Raw genomic sequence first — 24,864 nt, 5'->3', positions numbered from 1 at the left:
AAGATGAAGCTATTGCTTCATAAAAGCTCTGAGACTTGGAGGTATGAAGTTTTGCCTTTTCATATCAAATTATTCCCACTTCCATGGACTTAGGCTGCATTGCATACCATACATTCAAAGCACATGATTTCCCCCAAAGAATCCCAGGGACTGTATGTTGGTAAGGGTTCAATGTCTTACCTTGTAGAAGAGACATGAGCCCAAAATTGTATACTGTCGTCTCATGTCATAGTAATCTTCTGACTGTAAAAGAAAACAATGAAGACACCATTTCAGATTTCAGCTAAGCAATTTGAGCATTATACAACACAGTACTTTAATTCCTCAGGATACTTTCTTTAAATGGCCAGCAGATGTCTTCCAGTAGTGATACATAGACACTGAAGAAGTTTGAAACTTCTTTTTAGAAGTTCTAATTTATCACAAAATTACCAGTTATTTTGTCAAGCTGATTATAACTAACATAATCAATCAATTTAGATTCATTTTCAAAAGCTATGTTTGTCAGAACAGAGTTCTTTTGCTTTCAAAGTTGCAGCTCTTGCCACTAGAGGGACTTCTTCCAGCACAAACAGCAAAACAGCATAGCCTTTCATATGTATAGTATTTCTTGAAAACTTGTGAAATCATGTTTAGAATAAAAGCCACAAGGGGAGAAAGTGAGTGAAAGAGCTAGAATAATTGTTTTCTTTATGCCTTGGATGTACATATTTACAGTTTACTAAATCAGATCTATTTTAATTAAAATGAGTATTAATTGCATATTACATTTACTTCAGAATAACTAAATCACTTTTTGGCACCTTCAAGTTCCCTGAAGCAAGTTTTAAAGTTTCCTAGAGAAACTGCAATACTTTATTATTAGAGAGAAATAATAAAATATGTCTAGAGCTCAAAAGAACGTATCACAATGATTACAGCATGTACACACAGCTTCTGTCAGTATATGTAGAACAGGCACATACTATTTACTAGTAATATATTCTGCTGCAACCATTGTACAACAGATAGTTGTAATAATCCTCAGTTTTTAAAATTATATTTTCTTTTTTCTGTACTGTTTATAATGGCTTAAAGATATGTAAACATAGATATACTTCACTGCACCCCACAACAGAGCCTCCCCCCACCTTCCCTCAGTGGATCCAATATTGGCTAGCTGTCACCAAATCTCATTGGTGTCCAAAGGGAGAGACAAGCAAGCACTGGCTCTGGCTGCCCTTGCATTTCACCCTCTCTCAAAGGCAATGACAGTGAGAGAAAGCAGAAGCCATTGCTTGGCTGTTTTTCTCTCTACCTTGAAGTCAGGTTGGGGCCCAGAGGAAAGGGAACAAATGGGAGGTGGCTGATCCTCCCCTTCTGAGTCAGAGGAAGAAAGCCGCAAGAAGGAACAGCTAGGCCAGGGGTCAGCAAACTTTTTCAGCAGGGGCCGGTCCACTGTCCCTCAGACCTTGTGGGGAGGCCGGACTAAAGGGGGGGGGGAAATGAACGAACCCCTATGCCCCACAAATAACCCAGAGATGCATTTTAAATAAAAGCACACATTCTACTCATGTAAAAACACCAGGCAGGCCCCACAAATAACCCAGAGATGCATTTTAAATAAAAGGACACATTCAACTCATGTAAAAACACGCTGATTTCTGGACCATCCACAGGCTGGATTTAGAAGGCGACTGGGCCAGATTTGGCCCCTGGGCCTTAGATTGCCTACCCATGAGCTAGGCCATGGGGCTGCAGATCTCAGGCAGAGTCTTCCTGCTGTGGCAGGGGTTTTAGTGGGCTTCCAGCAGTGCCCCCGACTGTGGCCCTGAAAGAGCTAACGAGTGTGTAAAAAAAAAAAAAGGTTCCTTACTAGTTCTGCAAAGTCTGCCGCCTCCAACTCACTCAGAGCTGTATCAATTTCTACCTGAAAAACATTAGCAAATGAAAACACTAAAGATTAAATTTATTCCAAATAATGATGAAGCCTCCTTGGCATCTCTCAGTACTGAGACAAGAGTACACAGTACGCAGAGTCACCAACAGATGGATATGGCATTTCAGAACTAGAGCAAAATCAGGTTCCAAACTCTTGTAGATTGCTATAATCAGTGTCGAAAGAAAAGCACCCAGTGGTTGCATACTTCCCCCTTCAGAAATGAAAGAAAAATATTCTCTCTCAGTCTCCTAAACCCACTGTTTAATATAATAGACATGCCAATCTCACTATTTTCATGGATTAAAACAAGGCCTGAAGTTCCCTTGAAATCTGGCAAAGCTTTAGTATCCAGCTGAGTTATTAGAAAAAATGCTTTTCACTCAGGATTTAGTTTTTGTCTCTATGGAAATTTTCCAAAACATTCTCACACATTACCATTGTTTCACCCAAGAAGTGTTAAACTTGCACACTTCAGGATCTAGTGCGTTACAGTAAGTTTCATTAAGAAAACCTTTTATTTATAGATCTTCATAATCATTCCATAAGGTACCAGCCAAAAATATGTTCCACAGTGAAAAGAGCTTAATTTGTAAGAAAGCACTTCCTGCAGAGTATGTGAACAAGATATCTTAGTGAGAAAAATTAGGTTTAAACCAGTGCTGCCAGAATTGCCAGCTACACAGTTGGTGTTGAAATAGTTAGTTTCTCTGTTCTTCCTAATCTCCAACTGAAAACACTTCCTGTCCCATGTAGGCAATCAATTTTTCTCAGTTTGTGGGGTTTTTTTTTTGTTTTGAAACTGCTGCTAGCCTTCCACTTAATAATGGGATAAGTAACTTTTACAGCAAAATTACTCTTTTAACTGAATCTATCAAAAACTTCTATCTATCTATCTATCTATCTATCTATCTATCTATCTATAACTTTGCACTACAATTGTATCACTCCAAAAACTAGAGAAGGGGTATGCTTTTAACAGACAATATTATGGGAACTGAGTTGCGCATAGCGACCTTTTAAATAATTATTAGTGCATTCACTTCACAGGGCTAAGTATTCAGAAATACAAGCCCAAATATCTTTTGAGCTACACATTTCTTTAGAGCTGCCCTTTAAACCTCGGATTTACTACTGAAATTCATAGATATACCACGCTAGGTTGTGAGAATGAAGTGTGCTTGATCTAAAAATTTTGCTGTAGTGGGCAAAAGTCTGCCCTGCCACTCCATCTTATGCAGCTTTGTTCCCCCCACCTGCCACTGAGAGATGCAAGGCTTCATGAACTTCCTTCTCTTGGTTGCTGGGGGGGGGCACACAATGAGAAGGACAAAGTATTTCTCCCCTGTGTGTCTTCTGTAGGGTTCCTTCTCTCAGTGGCAGCAGCAGGAGCCTTAGTCCCTCCCCTGCTGCTGCAAAAAGGAAGCCTTACGTTCATGTTCCGAATTCTTACCTTCCTCTTCCTGGGGCGGGTGAGAGGGCAGGCCTTTCTATGGCCACCCACCTCTTCTAATAAGCAAAACTGTTCCACTTATTAGAAGAGGTGGGTGGGCTATAGTCAGGCACACCACATCAGGGCCTGACTTCTCCTTTGCGTTCTTGCTGGTCCAGCAGGAATGTAAAAGAGGAGGAGTTAAGCTGATGAGTTGTGCAAGAGAAAGGTGTACATGCTCAGCGAGTGATCCCTTACATTCTGGCTGGCTTGTGCTTATTAGAGAAGGTGGGTGGACAACCACCCACATCTTATAATAAGCAGAACCTGGCTGGACCATAAGGAATGAATGAGCTTGTGCTTCAGCTGCTCCTCCTCTCTCCTCTTATCTCTCATGCTGTGGGTTTGTCATGACAAGATGCTGTTTTGCCACTCCCCTAATCATCTGTCGAAGGCACATGCCCCCTCTTACGCCCCACTCAATTTGGACCTGAGAGTGAGAAGACACCGTTTTAGGCAAGAGTTGTGCCTTATAATATGTGTAATATATGAAGATTTCTCTATGCACCTTGGGTTCTTCAACCTTGGGTTTTCATCTGTTAATTCTCTTAAAAGCTGTGGTCAGGGTTACCTTAATTTCTTGTGGAAGGCACAACCACCGCACTCCTGGAAAGTTGTATAAAAGCAATGCACTGCAGTTATCATAGTGTTGAGAACTAGGACTGGTACATGAGCAGAGTCTGGCAGGGTGAAGGGCTTGCTGGAAGAACAGGTTGAAAAAGTGATCCAACCGAGAAACATTTCCTACGTGACAAAAAGCACTGAACAAACATAAAGCAAAATTTAGAACAACCAGAAATGTCCTTCCATAACCTGTGTGCACAGCAGAAATTGTTTTATGGCAGGATACCACAATTTGACTTAACTTTCTGGAAGGCAGAAGGAAGCACAAGACAGCAAATCATAATTTCCCCTTTCATGCTATTTGAACTTCAATAGCGTTGTTTGCATGTCATGATAATTCACAGTTAAAACTCTAACTTAGATATATAATATACAGCAAGGAGAAAAGTGGATGGGATTGGGGCATTCATGGCAAACCATTAACTATGCTGTTTAGAGCATGAGATTCAAAAGGTATAAAAAGGAAAGGAACTGGAGGAAATTTCAGTTATGCACATTTCAGCATTTCACACACATTATTTTAGCCTTCATGTAAACACTTAAATTACAACTAAAATTTAATCTTTGAAGACAATGACACATAATGTTTAATGGGAAAAAATACCACTTAAGGAAGTTTGACAATTAAGAGGTATATTAATAGTTGAAATATAAGAAGTGAATAAAATGTTTTATAAAATTTTACTGGGGAACATATTTTACAATGTTTTAGACAATGATCCAAAAGAACCATACAACAAGTTCTATGCATCTATGATACCTGCCTAGGGTAGGAGGGAGTTAGGCTTGGAAGAGCTCCTGGTTGAAAATATAATCCTTAAGCCCAGAAGCAGGTGATTTTTACTAGCCAAAATATGAAAAATGTACACTCCTTTGGCCTCACCCCCTGCAGCAGCTTTTCTATGGTTACAGCATCCAAACAACTTTGGGACTTGTGTTTTTCTAAGAACATCTCCCTAGGCCACATAGTGAAACATTCAAATGAAGTTTGAGCTATGGAATGGGGACGTACTATTCAAAGAAAGTTCAAACAATGTCACAGGGCATATGCAAGAACTTAAACAAGCATGGAATGTCTTTCATTCCAGTTTATGATTATTATTATTAAGTGGCATTTGGAAAGTAAAGTGAAACATGAGTAAGTTATGATGCTCAGAACACAAAATTCATTCTGTCACTGAGAAATGAAGTAGGATAACCTTTAGCAAATTATGTCAAAGAGACACATAAATTACACATAGCCTGAAACTGCCCAGCTAGTTCTGTACACAATAAAGCTTTGAAATTGAGTTTCTCACTATGCTGCTTCAAGGCAAATCACTTTTGGAACTGCAAGTTTGCAAATAAAGGGACAGGGATTTGCGATCCAAATGAAAATTCTCCTGAAATCAGGTTTCAAGCAACACAACATCATATCCAAATCCCAAATTTGCAAAAGGATTAGTAATTACAAAACAGTGTATATTTAGGAGTATTTTACCTGTTCAGAGAGCCATACATAAATTTCAAAGTCCGGACAACATCTGCAATCATGTTTCTTAGCTGAGAGAGAGGGACACTGTAAAACCAAAACAACTCCTTTAAGAATTGTGCTAACATAATACAATGAATACAGATACAGCTGAATGACAAAATGAGCACAATCCAGGAAAAGTTAATTAGTTGAAACTAAGTGTCACTGAAAGTAATTGAATGCTATTTCTGAATTTAGGATTACCAGCTGTTACATAATGTCAGAAACTATCTACATTATCCAGCAACGAAATAAGAGAGCTAGTGGCTTATTTCAGACATTACCACCACCACCACCATTTAAAAATGTCACTTAGAAAAAAATATCTCACAAATTTACCTTTCAGCTGGAAGGCCAATTACAAGGAGATTATCTGATTCCTTCCAGTAAGCGACATGGATCAGTTTTCCACATAAAAACATTGATGAACTACAAAACATCAGCACACAAGGGAACAATTTATCATAAAAGCAGCTTATACAGAAATATATAGAATAGCCTGCCCCAAACTCTGATTAGCTTACCATAGTGGCTACATAGTAAAATGGTTAATTCTGTGATTCTGAGCTTATAATTAGGGGGAAGGTTGAATAGAGGGGGGTGAACTCTATCATCACCAATAACAATTCAAGTTTTTTTTCCCTGATTGGTAATGTGGATGTTTTTGGCTACAAAGTTATATGATTTATTTGTTCAGTCAATGTTTTATTATTTCTTTATTTGCAAATTCCACAAGTTAAACACTACTGATGAGACAGTTAAACACTACTGATGTGAAACTAGGATATCTATAAAATTTGTGCCCACAAGCCAAAGGAGAGAAAAAGGAAAGAAATAAAGGACTCTTACCTGATTATATGTGTTCCTGTCATGTTTTCCAATATGTCACATAGTGTAAGAAATATTCCTCTTACGCTTTTCATTTTTTGGGAAGCTTCTGATATGGGATATTGGTAAATAATTTCTTGCTGCCAAAAAATGCCAGTTTGTGTATCAGTTAAGAAAGGATTATTGATGAATTATATTTTAGCAGGTTTTAGCAGTCGCCCCCCCCCCCCATCTCCTACATGGAAAACTGCAGATAATGTTGCTTTAAAAATATCTTTGTGGAAAGCATATACTATCAATAGATAGTTCTATTTTGTTTTCTTACAATTACAATTACTGTATGTATGAGTTGTAATGCTTAATTTTGTGGGTGATATTCAACACTAGTCTGAAATAAACTGAAATATGATGTCACCTGTTTCAGGATACCATTGCATAATTATCTAAACCTTTTAAAACAAGAGTCAAGATTCAGAATTAAATGTCAATCTTAGGCATATTTACTTGGAAGTTAGTTCCACTGTGTCCTAGTAAGCTCATTTAGAATTGCAACCTTAATTATTATTCTTAACTAATTTAACTGTGTCCTGGAGGCTCTTTCCCTCTTTCTTTCTAGGCAGTACCAAAACCCCTGCTGGGAAATTTTTCTTTTCAAACTATTAAAAAGGACCTTCAATCTCACAACTGAGAGAACTGGCAAGTCTGTGCCACTTTCATTGAGTTTAATTATCTGTCTTTAAAATGCCCAACTAACAAGGATATTATTATGCATCAATCTGTCTCCACAAGGGGGGGGGGAATGGGCTTTTTTTTTATCGCAATACACAAAATGGAGAAAAAAACTTTATTCCTTTTTAATGAACAAAAATACTTTTACAAGGTTCATCTATGAAATATCTATACTCTTTCCCAGGGTAAGAAAAGAAAATGCAAAACAAAGAACTTAGCAGCAGCTTCGCTTCTAAATATTAAGTGTTGGTAAGGTTTAACACGTATTGCTGCATCAGATTAGGCATCTTCAAAACAAACTGAAAGAAGTCTTGGGGGTTTAATGGGTACAAAAGCTAGGGATAATGGACTTAATAAAAGAAAAGAAATTGTAGTTGTAAATGCAGCAGTTTTTTTCTAAACAGAGCAGCGTTCTATTAACTAGTTTGACAGTAAATAAATTACGTTTTAATTTTGGTTGTTTCTAATGTAATGTACTTTTCCTCCAATCAACAGAGCTTGGGCATTATGAGAGCACTGAATGGAATTCTTGACATAGAACTGTGCAGCTGAAAGAGTCTCCAAGAACTGGACTCTAAAAAAGCACCCTTTGTTGAAGAGTGTCTTTTCTCAGGGAAAGGAGATAATAGTCTGCTGCTCTGTGGTAAACAAAAAACCGTAGCCTCTATGAAACTCATTCAAATTCATGGTATTAAATCGGGAGCTATCTTATGAAAACTTCAGAATTTGCATACCAGAAAGAGCTTATGAAGCCCAAGTCCTTGGTTTAGATGAGCACTAAAATTCTAATGGTGTAGGCAGCACTTGCTCTGTTAAGGCACACACATCATATAAAGATGAAGCAAGCTCAGGTACACCAAGCTGAAACAATGGCATGTAACATTCATATTAATAGTGCAAGACAAGATTAAAACTAGCTGCAACAGTGATTTCATTGCAGATTAATTTCCTTCAGCACTTTCCCTGGGTACAAGGTATCAGTTGCCCCTGCTAAAACATTTTAAAACATTTTTTTCACAGCACTAAAGACTAGAAAGTTGCTATTTATAAAAAAAACACAGCAGAAATTCACACACGGTTCTGAGTATTATATTTCTTTATTTCTACTACTGTAGTTCAGAATTAGTAATGGGTTTCAAAATTCTTTATGTTAAGAATACATACCTCATCCTTAGATGTATCAGAATCCAGTTTGAGTGAGAGGTACATAATAATATGTGGTATACTTTGGATAGAGAACTGTGGGTCATTGTAATGGTCTCTCCACAACACTTTGAGCAGGTTATTCATGGAGGATTGTGTCTGCTTACATCTTTGTTGGGATGCATCTTTTGACTCAAAGAATGTTGTTTCAAACGTAAGCTTCACCTATTGTAAGAGTTAAAATAATTTAACAGCTTGTACCTGCTAGATGAAGACCAGTCCTTTAAACTGCTTTTGAACTTAATCCCAAAGTGTGACAGTGAGCAGGTTTCACAATACAATACAAGTGTTTGGCTTATTCAGAAGTTTTTAGCATTAGCCTGAAAAATAGTCAATTTCTGCTGCAGTATAAGAATTAATTTCAATTGCAAAGCATCCAAGTTAAAGCTCTCCAGAGGTTTGCTTTCAGTGATCCTGCTTCTCTTTTGGCTCAGCTTGTTCAGTACATGAGGAACAAGCGAAATATAATACAGCATTTTGGGAAACCTATGTGAGAAGCAATACAATATTTCTATTGAATACTATCCAATAGCTTTAGAAATGCAGGAAGCATTTAATTCATAGCAGCCATCTGCTATGAAAGGTTTTATCTGGAATGTTTGAGCAACATGCAAATCAATGCTCTACTAATAAATGGACAGGGAATTCACTAAACAAAATTGCCCGTTCCTGTTCAAATGCCAGCATACTGCAGTAACTACAGCAACTCTGAGTCTGGCTAAAAGCAGCCAGTGAACTAGATTTTCATTGGATACCATCCAATGTTTAACATTAGTTTTAACTAACAAGTTCAGGCATAATACCATCTCTTATCCAAGGGCAAAAGACAAGGGGTGAATGTTAGTTAGACAGATTGAAATCAATGGATTTATGTCTATTGATTTCAATGGTCTATTCCAAGTATGACTTTGCCTTTGGGGTGGAATTACATGCTTCTCGCTCTCCCCCCCCCCCCTGCAACTCCCCCACACTCCGAAACAAGGGGATATATTTTGAGGGGAGGCTGCATTTTATAGAGAAATGTACTTGTATAAATTACATGTAAAAACACAGGCTTCAAGTTTGTATGTTTTTCTTAGAACACTATTTTTTAAAAAACTGAGTATAGTATACCTGCATAGGACCAGGAATGCAAGACAAAACCCTTTCTATATTTTCAGAGTTTACATCAACATCATTTACTGCGACAAGAACATCTCCTGAAAGTTGAAACAAAAAAATAAGATTAAAATAGCAGCAGGCAAGCAGAACAAGAAAAGAACACACTTTTTGATAAGAAAGTATGGCACAGAAGCTTTTCTGTTAAGAATTGGTTAAGCTACTACTGAACACCGAGGGTTAATTTGGCCCACAGGCCGAAGGTTTCCCACCCCAATGTAAAGTAATTCTTGGAAGGCCCAGTGTAAAAACCAACAACTTCCGGTTCCTCTCAAATAACATTTTCTTATTCTGCCTGCTTAGCAGAAGTTTATATAGAAGTCTGACTGACACTTGAATTCATCTGTCAATCACATTCCTAATCTAATTACACAGTCATCACTGGAAGCAACAGAGGAATTCTTCAGAATAGTATGTGTGCTAACACAACTGAAAAGGAAGAGCACTGCCATGTTTGAACGTACCAATTCTAGGTTTCTCAGCATCAAGCAAGTTGCTATATGGCAACAGCAAGTTTCTCCTTGAGACAGCATCCAGCTCAACTTTTGCATTTCTCTATTTGCCCAGCAGGCACACATCTATTTCTACTAAATTCAAATCAGACAGCCTGGCCCTCCCAAAAAAACATGCTGGAAGGGAGAGAGATGGGATTGTAGAGTGTCTCCCTGGGTTTGCTGGAAGATTAGTTCTGTCAGGCTTCTCCCTCATCAGCAGCCATTCCATTAGATGATGATGATGATAAAATTTCTACACCACCATAAACAGAACACCACCCCACAGTTTAAAAGGCAATAGATTATTTCATTAGCCAAAGGCTAATATAGGAGGGAAAGAGAGTTGGGACTGCAGAACCTCTTCACCTGCTCTGTAGAAAGACCAGCAACTTCTTGAGCCTTCTCTCCTTGAAATTTTTCCATTTCAGTCAGCCATTACAACTGAAAAAACTTTTAAGTCTGCTTCCCCCCACTCATCTCCTCCAAACCGTTTCTCTTTACTGCCATGTCTTTTTAGATTATAAATCTGAGTTTAATCAGCCCTGTTTAGGGAAGTTTTTAATGTCTGATGTTTTATCATTTTTAAAATTTTTATTATCATTAATTCTGTTGGGAGCCACCTAGAGTGGCTGGGGAAACCCAGCCAGAATGGCGGGGTATAAATAATAAATTGTTATTATTAATGAAATTTGTAAGCTGCTCTAGGAATCATTTTTGGCTGATGAGCAGGATAAAAATGCTTTATATAAATCAATAGTGAGTATCAGTGCCAAGTGGCCAATATGACGTCATCTTGCTTTTCTAAACTTTCTTTTGGAAAAAGCCTTCTGACTGCTGTGGGCTCTCCTCTCTTACATCTCTGATTGGCTTCTATGCCAGACAAACCATGGTTCATCAGCTTGAACCATGTCAATTTTGTTACCACTAACCTAAATTGTTACCCCTGCCCACAGCACCTCCCCACCCAAAAAAGATTCCCTGAAGAGAAATTACCACTAATTAATCAAACTAATATCTCAAAAACTAGAGAGGAAAAAATACGGAAATAAAGTTTCCTGTACTCAGCTGTGGGATTCCATTTTTATTTATTTTGCTCCTGCAGCTGTAACATTAAAATTGTGGCTGGATAGAAACTGAATACCTAAAATCTAGCCACCAGAGTATCACTGTTATTACCTTTTCTTTAGGCAATTCCTTCATAATAATGCATTGCAGGAGTAAGCTGCCCAAAAATGTCATGATGACAGAAGTTGTAAGGGATGCCAATTTTCACTGAAAACTCACAATCTCGCCTCTTGTTAAGGCTCTTGTAGCTCCAAGCCTCTTTACCCACCTGGTTAATATGCCAGGTGTCTTACTTGGAATACAGAAAAAATAATGGGGGGAAAATGTTGCATGGCAGGCAATAAACAAAAAGTGAAAAAATGAGTTTAGAATTCCTTGGCATGCTTTAGAAGTTAGCCAGGGTATAGGCCTGTACTAGCATAAGCTCACTGAAAGAAAGCTGGGCAAGCAAGAATACTTATCCACTTTACACTGTATCGGCAATGATTTAAAACTACTGTTTTTAGATCACAAATAAAGCCTGAATAAAGAACCTCAATAGTTTTATTAAAAATGGGGGGCGGGGATGACACACTTGGTCAAAAATCAGAAAAAGGGAGAATGAAATATCAATTTTCATTACTTTAAAGTCAGCTGCACCTGTGGCATTTTTAAAAAATCAGATCAGTTTGAAATTTGGCACTTTCATGGACCTCATCAGATAGCCCATATATGCCAAGCTCAAGAATTTTAAGGCTTATAATTGCAGGCCATTGTTTTTCTTACTTAAGTAAAAGGGCACTCCCATGCCCCTTTAATAAGGTACAGAAATAGATTCATATATAAGGTGCACAACAGAAATATGCCATGCAGATTTCAGACAGCTGTCTTAAATAGCGGTCTTCTCAAAATTTACTTATTTGTATTTATTTAACAAAACACATACACTGCTTGATAGTAACAAAAGCTCTAAGTGGTTTATGATAAATATTAAAATTATAAATAAAAACAAGTAATTGGAAACATTCAAAAACAATTAAAATCAACAGTAAAGAAACTGAAAACATTTCAACATCAATGTGTTTGGATGTGCTGGCCTAAACAAAAATGTTTTAAGCCAGCACCAAAAAGAATATGCCAAAGTGCCTATCTGGTGTCAGCAGACAGAGGGTTCTTAAGTGTAGGTGCTGCTACACTAAAAGAATGATTTCTTGTAAGTGTGGAACTACTGTGTGGCAACCCACAGACTGAAGCAGCCAAGTGGGCACATTTGAGGTAAAGCGATTCTATAATAAAAAACCGTTTAGATGTTGGTTGACATGAATTCTACAGTGCTACTTTATATGCTAACAAATCTTACCAGTTATGATGATGGCTACAAAATATTCTTACTAAAGATGGCTAAACAAATACACGGATTTCCATGTATCAATGTTGTAATTAGTCAATGTCACATTGTGGTTGGGGAATGACTTCCACGAGGTTCACTGAATAGTCTTGAGAAAGCCTTGCCTAGCCCATCTTTGAAAGCTGTATGGAGGCAATAAATGAGAATGATGTAGGCCCTGATCCAGCTAAGGTTAGTTCTGAGTAAGTCCTGTTGCTTTCAGTGGAACACAACCACAACTGACTTTAGCTGCATTAAGGCCAGGAAATATAGTTTAACCTACCGTTCAGATAAGGGAGGAAAGAAACAAGAATAAAGAAATGGAATAATTCAGGTTACAAATACACGAAAGAATTTATTGGCAGAAGCCCAGCTAGCAAGATGGCAAATGCAATGAAGTCTTGCCATTTCCCAGCAAACACTATGCTAGATTACTGCTCCAGGCTAACTCTTTACCCATAGTAGACCAAGTTTCACTATGTTCATAGCTATTTTATTATGGATCCTGTATCATTACAAGGGTACCGGTAACCTCTGCTGGTAGGTCAGGCAGGATTGCTGTTCTTTTAAGAGTTTTAGCACAGAGGCATACAGCAGGCTTCCTTAACCTCGGCCCTCCATATGTTTTTTGGCCTACAATTCCCATGATCCCTAGCTAGCAGGACCAGTGGTTAGGGATGGGAATTGTAGTCTCAAAACATCTGGAGGGCTGAGGTTGAGGAAGCCTGGGCATACAGCATAATATCACCTTCATTTTAAGCTGTCCAGTTTAACAAACAGCTTGTTTCTTTGGCAGTGACAACTGCTGTGGAAACACACAAAACAAAACACCATCTGGTTGCATGATTTTCTCCTATGTATCCATGCCTACTTCCATTTTTGGATTCCACTCAGGTCCTATTCCGACTTATTCCTGAAACAACATGGTAGAGAATTTAAAGTTTCAAAGTAAGTGGGGTTTTTGTATGTTTGCTTGTTTTTATAAAACTTTGGAATCACATCAGTTTCTTAAAATTAAAGGTAAGTGTTCATTTTAAAAGCAAGATGTACAGTTCGTTTAAAACTTTCTAGTTCTAAATACACTACACTAACATATTTCTTTTGCCAAAAAAGCAAAATCTGATCAAGATATTTGACTAAAAAGCAATGTATTTGTGCTTAATTATAAGTTATTTCTGCCAACTATAACAAAATTTGTAACATACACATTTTGCTGTGTGCCACATTTAGATCTAAAAGTACCCAGTGTTCACTGCACATCTATAATTTTAAAGTACTTTATAAGGAAATTATATATCTGGATATGAGTTGGCAGAAGATGCAGCTCACTTACCAGTTCAAAGCCAAACGACTGAAGTATGATAGAAAGAAAAACAGAACATAATATAAAATAGCAGTTGGTAGCTTGGGATACTGCTTTTGTTCAATGCTAATATGCTTTTGAACAAAAAATAGTTTTAATTCTTTGTTGCCATTTTCCCAAGTTGCCATTTGCCTAAATGAACCTTCCATAAATGTAAAGTTCATAATTACTCAGTAGCGTTCATAATGGATTTCATTTCTGCTAACATTAATGAGATTAGGTATTACATAATACCAGTATAGCCAAAAGCAGAAGTGCCATTCAAGGAATTAAAAGGATATGTACACAAAATGAAACCTTAACATTGTGCACGTTTGCATGTAATTCTTTTTAAAGGAACAGTGTTTACTGGATGAGTATGTGTGCTTGAAAGCTACCACAACATGCTTGCTCAGGGAAGAAAAATAATATTGGAACCTAGAGAGGTATTCTATTGGAGATGTTTTACATTGAAATTAGGAAAAATATTCAAACTGTGACCGACTCCCTAATACTTACTGCTATTACTATACAAGCAACAACCATTTTAGGTGTGTCCAGTTGACATGCAGGTCCTTTTAGACCTGGAAGAGGGCAGTTCGGGGTGCGCTAATGCCTGCTCTGCCGATGCGCATGGGGGCCAGTAACGGAACCCTTGCACAATATGGTTGCCGCCTGCACATGCCGCAGGGACAAGTCTATTGTCAAAAGAGAGCTGAGATTCTGAGATTCCTCGATCCATGGCAAGACCATGACCATGCCAACCAATTAAAAAGTTGTCACTTGGACTGAAATAAGTAACCCTTTCACCTCCCACAATACTGGCTTGCATGGCCAGAATTGCATAAATTGTGACACTTACCAATCAAGATGTGACCAGACTTTATTGCTGAGCTGCCTGGTATCAAACCATGTACTACAAGTTTCTCTTCATTGGCACTTCTAGATTCAATACTGTGATTATGTTTTTCAGTTTTTCTCCATGGAGATTGATGGATAATCCCTATTAATGCTTCCAGAAGCTTGAACTGCTCTCCTCTCTCAGCATTTGATAGCCTCTTTGGATTTACATAAAGGCAGACATCTTTGTACCATTGCTGGGCCACATCCTCCACCCTCTGACCAGAATGGTGTTTCAGTATGGATGCTGGGCCAGAGGCACGAACATCGCATTTGTCACTTGACATCTTCTTACTAGAATGTTTTGATAAAAACCTTTTATATTTTAATATTTTAGTGAACTTTTCCAGTCTGTGTTCACTCTTTCTATCTTTTTGAGATCGCTCACGAATAACCTCAGCTTCATTTTCACAAAACCTGACACGGTTCACCACAGGCATATCCAGAGAGGTGTCCGGAAGGAGAGTTTCTTCCTCATCTTCACTCAGCTCTAGATAGAATAATTCTCCATTTTTCTGTACACTATCTAACCATTCAGGTTCAAGGTCACTGTGAAAGACAAGGGCAGTATTAGAATGACAGTGAAGACAGAATGACTTACAATGTGCTTAATTTTGCAGCCCTCAGGAGCTAGTAACATAAAAGCACTTACAAGGAGGGGGATGGGATGAACCACAGACCTCAGTCTAAAGCAGCTGCATTCAACAGAGACCTACTATTCAGACCCGGCGAAAGCATCTATCATAGAAACCAACATTATTGAAGCATTCTTTTCATACCCATGCCTCAATAAGCAACCATACATTTACAAGTGAGAGGTCTCATTTTGATTAAAAGGACAAGGCAACCTGCCCCATCTCCAGTTCAGTCTAAGCACATGGAAAGAAAAGTATTTGCTGTGGCATCATGAGCAGCATGCAAATTAAAACTATATTGCTGGCCTACATTAGAGAAATTTTCTGTTGTTACATCTAAAAATGTTCCCCTTTTGACACTTCAGACTGATAAAGGCAAACCAAGAAAGCTACTTTTGCGTTTTAAACTTGTTTTTTATTAGTTAAACAATTTAGAAACAATAATGCCAGTTCCCTGCTATTGCTTTACAGTGGCACAGTTTGCATGTAATGCTAAATAATGGATTAGTACAATATTTATGGACTGCAAGAAGCCTTGGGCTTGTGTACTGCCCCCTCTTATATCCTATGTGGCTAGAACAAAGACTTTGGAAATTTTTACTTCTGGCTTCCTTTAAATACATACAACGGGGGATCATGGTTTATCCAATGCTTATTTTCAACAAGCCATCTTCAGAAACGATGGTTTGACATTGGCTTGTTTTAAAACTGACTATGTTAGTGTTAAATTATCACCCTTGGTTCAGACTCAACAAGCAGCCATGTTTAAAGGAAACCAAAAGTCATTACCCCAGCAAGTAGAGAAGGGAGTGGACGAGCCCATGGTTTAGCAGGATGTGGCCAGATATGTGGGTGTGAGATGCAGTATATAACTCCATCACTCTTAACCCCATTATTTCAGAAAGGATGTTACTGACAACTTCAGTTGTCTCCCTATATCTACAGTCTACTATAAAATAGGTATGAAGCAAAACACTAATCTGCCCAGCTATTTGCTAACACTGCCTCACAACAACACAGGATCTTTCTGCTTGTGCTCCTTCATGGACTGATCTTTTTTCTCCCTAATGTATTGGACACCATTCCCACTTTCTTTAACCAGTACTACAGAACTGTCTCTCTTACTATGTGCTTGCTTCATGGGACACAGCAGGGTTACCAGACAGTTCTTAAAATGTTGCTACTCATAGCTTACCCAATTAAGTTGAATGGGTGCCTATCTAAAGTACTGAAACTGATCACTTGTCAAAATGGAAAGTGATCAAGATGCAGCAGGGGTAGGTTGGTGGGTACAATATAGCCATCTGGCAAGCACAATTTTTTGTCAGGCAGACTCTACTCAGACAGGTCTAACAATAGCATACTATGACCAGGGGGTCTGTTTGATCCCAACAGAAGATTGATACTATAATTTTAAGCAAATGGTGGAGGCAGCCTTTATGGTCAAATTTGAATTAACTTTTCAAAAGAGCTTCTAGTTCATATTAGGTCCTGCTTTTTTTTTTAGTGCAGACTTGCAAATTAAGGGTTATATCCAAATAAGTCATACGCAGCACAGATCCACTGAAATCATGACTGAGTATGGGTTAGTTGAATACAACTCTATGATTTGTACATAATTAGGAAATTAAGGCTGCAATCCCAACCCCACTTAACTGGGAGTAAATCCCAGGAAATTCAATAAGCCAATTTTCAGCAGACATGGTTAGGACCGTACTGTAAACCAGGGCCTATTCTACCAGCTCCCTTCCAAGTCTTACATTTCTGATTTTGACGTAGTTAGTGGGATATGGTACTGATCTGAGCACAAAATCAAGTTTCATATTTCCTTGCAACCTACAACTTATTGCATTATCCTACGACTCGTTTGATTTTATTCAGAGTCAGCAACTAAAACATCTGTACAAATTATGTGGTTTAAAATGTTACCAATAAAGAGGTACTGGAATTTAAGAGCTTATAATCTGTGTTCTGTCATTTAAACCAGATAGAAAATTTCATATGCATTAGGATGCTTTTCTATTTTTAAGAGCAAGAGCATGTGAGATTACCAGGAAAGGATGGGAGGGACCTGATAGCAATTAAAATCCTACTCTGAATGGAAAAAATCACAAGACAAAGAAAGGGTTTTTCTACGTGATTGAGAGAAGGAACAGGTTGGAAGGTAATAGCACTACTTAAATGTGCACATTGCTTCTGAGAAAGCCAGACTTCTGTTATACACTCTATATGCTAAAAACCCTGGGGTCTAGTACCGCTGCTGGAAGAGCTGTATGCATTAAGACTTGACATGGGAAGGCAAATAAAGGGAGATTGAATTTATATGAATTGTGATGGGAAAAATGGTTTGTGGGCCAAAGGTGCAGAAAGAAAGAAGAGCACAATGGCTAAAAAATTTTCCTGTTGCACTTTCCTACTCTTCCCCTGTCTCAGACACTTTACAGGTAGAATACAAATAAATCACCATGCTCCAACCCAGGAGAGGCTGCTAACATTGCAAGCATTACTAGTACTAGTACTTGTCTGAATGAGGTGCAAAAACTGCTTTGCAGCATCAGGATAGATGTGTGTATAGAAATACTGTGTGTATGTCTGGTAGTCTGTGTTTTGTGCTTTAATATTTCTTTGACCTCTGTTGATGCCAGAGTTCAAGGCCTTGTTCTGCTATGTTGGCAAACCTGTTCAGTGGTAGCTGCTTAGTAACAGGTTCTGAAAGTGGAGAGAAGGTATTTATAGACCGGGTCTGGATCAGGTAAATTCGTTGTGATTGGTCTTGGAAAAATAGACTCCAGTAGGCTAGAGGTTCTTGACAGTGAAACTGTTTGTGATGGGAGTCAGATGAGGAGGGAGGTTTAGGTAAAAAACAGAGAATGTTAAAGGGGACAGCAGAGAGCTGTATATTAACACTATTCATCTCTGGTTTCGATCAGAAGTTCTATCCAAATATTTTTACCAAAATAAGGTTGCACAAGTGGGTTTTTAAAACCAGCTAAACGGTCCAAGCAATTAGAAGTACAACTGGAGAAGCTTTGGAGTAAGAGGCAGATTGTACCTAGTATCGGGACCCAACTGAGTGAATTTGGCTGAGGTGAAGGTTGAGGGAATTTAGCTTGCAGTAAAACCACTTAGAAGCTGGTGTTAGCAATAGTGGCTCTTGAGTCCTTAGAAATTGTCCAATACATTATGACCCCAATGTAAATATCAGTATTCCCTTACATACAAAATATTCATTTGATAAATTATCTTAGTTAACGGTTCATCCTATTTCCAGTGTCGGTATCAATCTCACGCTTAAGCCTATGATACCAAGCTATTAGATGGATTTAAAAGCATTCTGAAGTAATTGGTGGCAGCAAAAAAGTGATACACTGACGAACTCTAAAGTGGCAATGAGTTCCATGGATTCTGAAATATAAAATTTAAAGAGTCACAAATATCTATACTTCTGTGAAATAACAGCACCCTGATTACCTAGCTCCTGAAGGGCTTGAGGCTGAAGATGAACAGAGAGAGGGCATGTAAACCGCAGATGCTACAACTGGGGTAGAACAAATGCAAAAACAGGGCTAGTGAGTGAAGGCTTACATTTTATACTTACACCCCAAAGGGAGGAATATCTGAATTTCTTGCCCAGGGCAACTGAACAATCAGCAGCCCTCTTTTCAGTAAGCCTAGCCAAGAATCAACAAAGGTGAGGAATTCCCATCTATCTCATTCTAATATAGTTCATGTATACACCATATTTTTATTTCCCCCCAAAATCATTTTCTTCAAAGAATTGTGGGAACTGCAGTTTGTTAAGGGTGCTGGGAATTGTGGCTTTGTGGGGGGTAAACTACAGTTTCCAGTTGCTCCTTTACATTCCTTCCCTTATGCTTGCTTTTAACCGTTTGTCCTTGTTTTTATCTTTTTAAGTTATGTATGGTATAATCACATTTTAATTATTCGTTTTTATCCCTCACCTGTTTTCTTATGTGTTCAGTTTATCTGTATGTTTTATCTTATGCTGGCCAAAATAAAGTTTGATATAGAGACTGAAATAGACACAGTTCCCAGGATTCTCTGGGGGAAGTAAAGTGCTTTAAATGTACAGTGTGTACATAGCACTAGGAGGCATGAAGAGTGTTCAAATGAAGAGACAGGAAGGTTACCGCTGTTTCGAGAGGAGGGGCTCGGGGATTTTAAGCAAGTACATCCATCATCAAAGATCCTAGTTCTGCAGTTTGGAAAAACTCACGTCAGCAGAGCATGAGGATCTTAATCTTAGGGTTCTGGGTTCAAGTCCCAAGCTGGGCCTAAGATTCCTGCACTGCATGGGGTGGGACTAGGTGACCCTCGCGACTCCTTCCAACTCCACAATTCTATTATCTGATGCGATGACTGAGGGGAGGTTGTGGTGGAAGGAATCTCGATCTTTTCGGAGTAGCAAAGAATAACATATGGACAGATTTTTTAAAATAAAAAAACAGCCTAAATCCCAACATTTGGAAGAAACAGAAAACGCTGGAATAGCAGCAGCAGGAGGGCCCAATTACACAGCGCCCCCCTCCAGCGGTTCTCAACCTGTGGGCCCCCAGATGTTGTTGGACTACAACTCCCATCATCCCTGAGCTCTGGCCTTGCTAGCTCGGGGTGATGGGAGTTGTAGTTCAACATATGGGGAGTCACAGGTTGAGAAAGGCTGCGTCCACCCCCTTCTCTTCCTTACTCGGAGCCGCTAGACAGAGACGCAGAGCAGGAGCTTCCGCTGCCAGGCGAGAGGCGGCCTTCGCATTCCTCAGGCTGCTGCGGTTCTCGAGGAACCTCAGAAGGCAACGGCGACGCTTTGTCCATGGCGTCCGGGGGAAGCTTCCCCTCAGGAAGATCTGCAGCAGCCCGCCGCCATGACAGCGAACGCCGGAAGCCCGAGGCGCAGCACGTGACCCACAAGCGGCTCGCCGATTGGCGCAGGGTGCGGAAACCATGGCAACCTAGGAAGCTCCCTGAGCCCAAACTCTCCTCGTTGCAAAGATTTGCTCCGCTCTGGATGCTCACAGGAAACGTTCTCTTTTATATACCCTTTTCATTCGTCGCCCTGCTAATGATCTAGGGCCCACTCGGTTCAGTGGGTCAGATACAGCCCACTTTACCTGCTCCCAGGTTATTTATCAGTAGATTGCGTCGCAAGCCTACAGTCCTCGCACTTTACCTGCTCCCAGGTAAGGTGCGAGGACTGTAGCCTTGCAACGCAATCTACTGACAAATGAATTAAACTGGGTTCAACGGGTTTCCCCCCTCTTAGATAAAGTGGGTTTGGGCGCCTTGCAGCGCAATCCTGCGCACGTGCAAATCCTTGCTCACGTGTAAATTCAGTGGGACTTATTCCTAGGTAGAATGTGCTATGGATCATTGCCTTACAATCCTACGCACGTTTATTCAAATGCAAATTCCAATGCGTTCAGTGGATTTACTCCCTAGTAAGTGAGTTCACGGTTGTGTTTGCAAGAATGTAAGTGCCATTTAACTCTCTGGGCAAACATGCCTAGGACTGAGCTCTTAAGGCTGCAAGTCTTGGAAACCTTTCAGTTGCATTCGTATCTGAGGCACTTCATAGGTCTGGATGAGGAGTAGGAAACGTTTCTTCTCCAGCTTGAAAGCAGAGGAAGAGCCAAGCGTAACTTCAATGAGGAGAGATGTATGTAATATGCAGTCAGATGCTATTTGTCAGCAATTTATAGAGGAATTGCCTGTCATGCAGGTAGTTCCTCCAAAAACTGCTAGCACGTAGTAGTCACTGGGTGCCATTTCAGTTTTTCATTTTAGGTGCCATTCTCATTTTTTTGTACTAGAGATGCACAGCCAATGTTTTGACTAGTAAATATTTATCCCGTTCCTCTCCTGTATGCTACAGTTGGGGCTTACAGCCTACACCTATACTTACTTACTTAGAAATAAGTCCCTCTTTTGAACTAAGCACATTTCTAAGAAGAAAGAACACTTTATTTTCTAAACATTAAAAAGAGTGTTCCAGTCGTCAGTTTCTTGGATAAATCTCAAAAGGAGTAAATGTAGATTGTGACTCATCAGTGAAGAAATGGAGAAACAACATGTAATTTTAACAACTGCCATTCTTGGCTTTAATTTCTTGTGGTTATGTTAAGCAAAAGCAGTAGCCATGCGGAACTGCTACTTGTATAAGCAACATTAAGTCTCCTGTTACACAGAGGCTACCGTCTGCTCCTCAGCAGTATGTCCAGCACCAGGGTCTATAAATTAAGTTATATGAAAACAGCAAGAGATGATTTCTTTATTGCACAGTCTGTAAGTAAAGCTCACTGGAGATGTCCTGCAGTATTTTAAAGTCTTTTTTGTTGTTATTTTCTGTTCCGTCTAGACTAGGAATTAAAGGCAGGTTATTACAACACTACCACTTGCCATCTCAGTCAGGGAGACAAAGTGATGTGCATACCTTAATCAACAGAGTGAATACTACTCCCACTTATCTTTTGTTTCTGCATTTGATATAGTGTACTATACTACAGAAAAACTAAACTGTGGGAAAGAAGCAATTATCCTTGTCACAGAAATTTTATTTACTGAAACTACAGAAGAGGTAGACAACATGGTGCCCTCCAGATGTTACAATCACTCTTGACCATTGAACAGACTGGCCAAAGCTGATGGGAGATGCAGTCTAGTAGCATGGGACCATGTTGACTACCTATGACCTACAGCAACATTACACCAATAAAGTGTGGAGGATGGATAACTATTTTTACAATGTTTAATTTTGTGTATGAAGTAGATGGAGGAAAAGAAAACAGTTCCTCTCTCTCCAAAAAGAGTCAACTATGTTTACCTTCAGAAGAATTAATAGTCTGTTAAATGATGCTTTTTCAGTAAGTAAAATAAAGATATATATGATCATTCAGTCTTACAGATGTCTAGCTGCTGAAAAATAGGTTGATATAGACACAAAACATTTAAACTCAAAGGATATAAAAACTAAAACCATGCATTAAAATAGTTACATCATTCACTTGCAATTAAGCACCCCATGATTTTGATTTAAAGTAATCATCACACTTTCCCCAACTTTCTCAGAAAGGGTGTGTATGGGGGGGGGCTTCATCTAAGCCAACAATTTCAAGTACTATATGTATCTTAATAAAGATCATTATCATAGTCACAAGTATTTGTGTGTCTCACATTATAATGTGCAATGTGTTGGCAGGCATAAGGGCAATGTTAATGCCTATCAGACCTTGCCAGTGCCCTATGAGAGCTGAGGGTGCCCCTTATAATATATCACAGACTCCTCTGCTATATGCAGAATTATGACACTGAGCATTTTCCACATGGAAACGATACGAGAAAATAAAATAATTAGAAAGGGGGGTATGAGGGTGTGTGTGATGCATGTAACCCCAGCTGTGTGCAGGAAAGAAAGTGAAGGCAATCCTATTTAGGGAAGTTTGTAATGTTTGATTGTGTTTTTAATGTTTTGTTGGGAGCCGCTCAGAGTGGCTAGGGAAACCCAGCCAGATGGGCAGGGTATAAATTATTATCATCATCATAAGAGAAGAGAGAGAAAATTGTAACACATATCACATTCCAAGGGGAAGCATTAACTAAGAGATGGGGAATCAGTGTGCACTCCAGATGTTGTTGAACTCCAAGCTCTCATCACCCTTGAGGCAGACATGGCCAAACTTGGCCCTCCAGATGTTTTGGGACTACAACTCCCATCATCCCTAGCTAACAGGACCGGTGGTCAGGGATATGGGGAGGTAGTCCCAAAACATCTGGAGAGCCAAGTTTGGCCATGCCTGCGACCATGCTGGCTTGGGAAGATGGGAGCTTGAGTTCAGCAACATCTGGAGGGCTCCCGGCTCCCCATACCCTTAGTTCACAATGGTTCGCACTGACCTGTGCAGCAGGATGCTCTGAACGGAATCCAGATCCTCCAGGTTCCTGGTGACAGGTCTGGGGATTCTGCGCTTGCTAACGCGGAACATGCTGCGGAAAGAGAGGGCGCCTTTTCCTCCTCATTGCCGGGGTGCAAAGCCACGTTTGCAGAGTCCATCGGGATTCATGCACAATCTTGCAAAACCGCTCCTCGACTTCAGACAAGGTAAACAGCGCAGAGGAGGAGAGCTGGGTCGTTGAAACCTACCAAGCTGCTAGCAGCCCTTTGCGTCCGGGAGTTGGAAGGAAGCAATTTACTTCCCAATCTCTGGCGTCTGTAGCACCCGGCGATCTCCACCTCCTTCGAAGATCTCACTTCCCCACCTTCTCCCCATGGCCAGCTGCAACCGGGACACAGCCCTAACCTGCCGTTGCAACAGCAAACTACTTCTGCGGATGAAACTTCGCGGTTTGCTGCTCTAGTTTAGCAGAGCAGGTGGGACGCCTGTCCGCCCTCCCTCCTCCTCTCTTATTCTCCTGGGTCTTAAAGTCCCCTCAAACCCTGAAAATTAGGCAGGGCTCGTCACATTTTAAAACCGAGACACGAAAAAGCTCCAATTTTATGCAAACTTAGCCGGGCGTCAGTCCCATAGAGCTCAGTGACACACACTTGGTTCTGAATAAACGTGCTTAATCTCAGGCTGCCAAAAAAAATGAGCTCTCTTGTGATATTTGTGTGCTTTGTTTCTGAAGGGTGTTCATGCAACGCATAAAACAGCATTACAAGTGGTTTAAGCAAAATTGATTTACAGTGGTACCTCAGGTTAAGTACTTAATTCGTTCCAGAGGTCCGTTCTTAACCTGAAACTGTTCTTAACCTGAAGCACCACTTCAGCTAATGGGGCCTCCTGCTGCCGCTGCGCTGCCGGAGCATGATTTCTGTTCTCATTCTGAAGCAAAGTTCTTAACCCGAGGTAATATTTCTGGGTTAGTGGAGTCTGTAACCTGAAGCATATGTAACCTGAAGCATATGTAACCCGAGGTACCACTGTAGTTTGTTAAAGGTGCTCAGAGTTGTTAGGAGGAAACCCCCTATTCCTCTCCGAGAGCTAAAATTCCCAGAGTTCCCTGGGAAGAGGGATTGATTGTTAAACCACCCTGGGAAATGATACCAAGGATAGCTTAGCAAACTATATTTCCCAGGATTTTTTTTTTAGGGGGATGCCTTCACTATTTACTGTATTTTTATTCAGTTCCAAATGTACATTTGCTGAGATGGGTATCTGATTTCTCAGAGGAAAAGGGTAAGACATATCATATAATATTAACATTACTCCGTCCTTTGCATCTGATTGTGAAACAGTTGACAACTGGATTTTTCTTGATACACACAGGGTTGGGGGAATACAACTGTTGATAATTTGTTCACATAAAACCCCCCGGCACACAGCCTTAGATGTTTTTGTAGGCACCCAAATAAAATAATAATAATAAATCAACAATTATCAAACACTCCAGTTAACCTCAGATTCAGGAAACAGCTGCAAATGCCACTGGAGAAAAATGACTGCAGGTCATTTCAGGAAGCAACATGGAAATACACCATAAAATTTTGTATAGCTAGTAAAAAGGTAAAGGTAAAGGACCCCTGGCAGTTAAGTCCAGTCACGAACGACACTGGAGTTGTGGTGTTCATCTTGCTTTACTGGC

General features: G+C 39.6%; 1 protein-coding gene and 1 long non-coding RNA gene across 4 annotated transcripts in view; one reads left to right on the top strand and one right to left on the bottom strand.

The window, feature by feature from the left end:
• INTU (inturned planar cell polarity protein) overlaps window positions 1-23,597 on the bottom strand; it is a 31,031-nt gene extending 7,434 nt beyond the window's left edge. Inside the window, exons 1-10 of one of the 3 annotated variants that reach the window (XR_013842396.1) lie at window positions 19,976-20,183; window positions 14,595-15,181; window positions 9,421-9,506; window positions 8,269-8,472; window positions 6,397-6,515; window positions 5,887-5,976; window positions 5,515-5,592; window positions 3,982-4,171; window positions 1,856-1,909; window positions 181-243 (exon numbers count right to left, since the gene is read on the bottom strand). Coding sequence is in view for 2 of the 3 variants with exons in the window: in XM_079990511.1 (XP_079846637.1) it covers window positions 181-243; window positions 1,856-1,909; window positions 3,982-4,171; window positions 5,515-5,592; window positions 5,887-5,976; window positions 6,397-6,515; window positions 8,269-8,472; window positions 9,421-9,506; window positions 14,595-15,181; window positions 19,976-20,100 (1,596 nt within the window). In the remaining variant the exon portion in view is untranslated. Of the gene's footprint in view, window positions 1-180; window positions 244-1,855; window positions 1,910-3,981; window positions 4,172-5,514; window positions 5,593-5,886; window positions 5,977-6,396; window positions 6,516-8,268; window positions 8,473-9,420; window positions 9,507-14,594; window positions 15,182-19,975; window positions 20,184-23,175 lie in introns of those variants that run through there. The other 2 variants (XM_079990512.1, XM_079990511.1) reach the window with 2 other exon arrangements.
• Window positions 6,533-14,819, top strand: LOC307224089. The gene is made up of 3 exons (XR_013842418.1): window positions 6,533-7,747; window positions 13,187-13,338; window positions 14,706-14,819. It is a non-coding gene; the product is annotated as an uncharacterized lncRNA (long non-coding RNA).
• Window positions 23,598-24,864: the final 1,267 nt, after the last annotated feature.

Source organism: Podarcis cretensis (genome assembly GCF_951804945.1).
Source record: "Podarcis cretensis genome assembly, chromosome: 9".
Classification (NCBI taxonomy): domain Eukaryota; kingdom Metazoa; phylum Chordata; class Lepidosauria; order Squamata; family Lacertidae; genus Podarcis; species Podarcis cretensis.
Note: the sequence above shows the minus strand (reverse complement) of the source record. Positions and strands in the feature narration are given on the sequence as shown.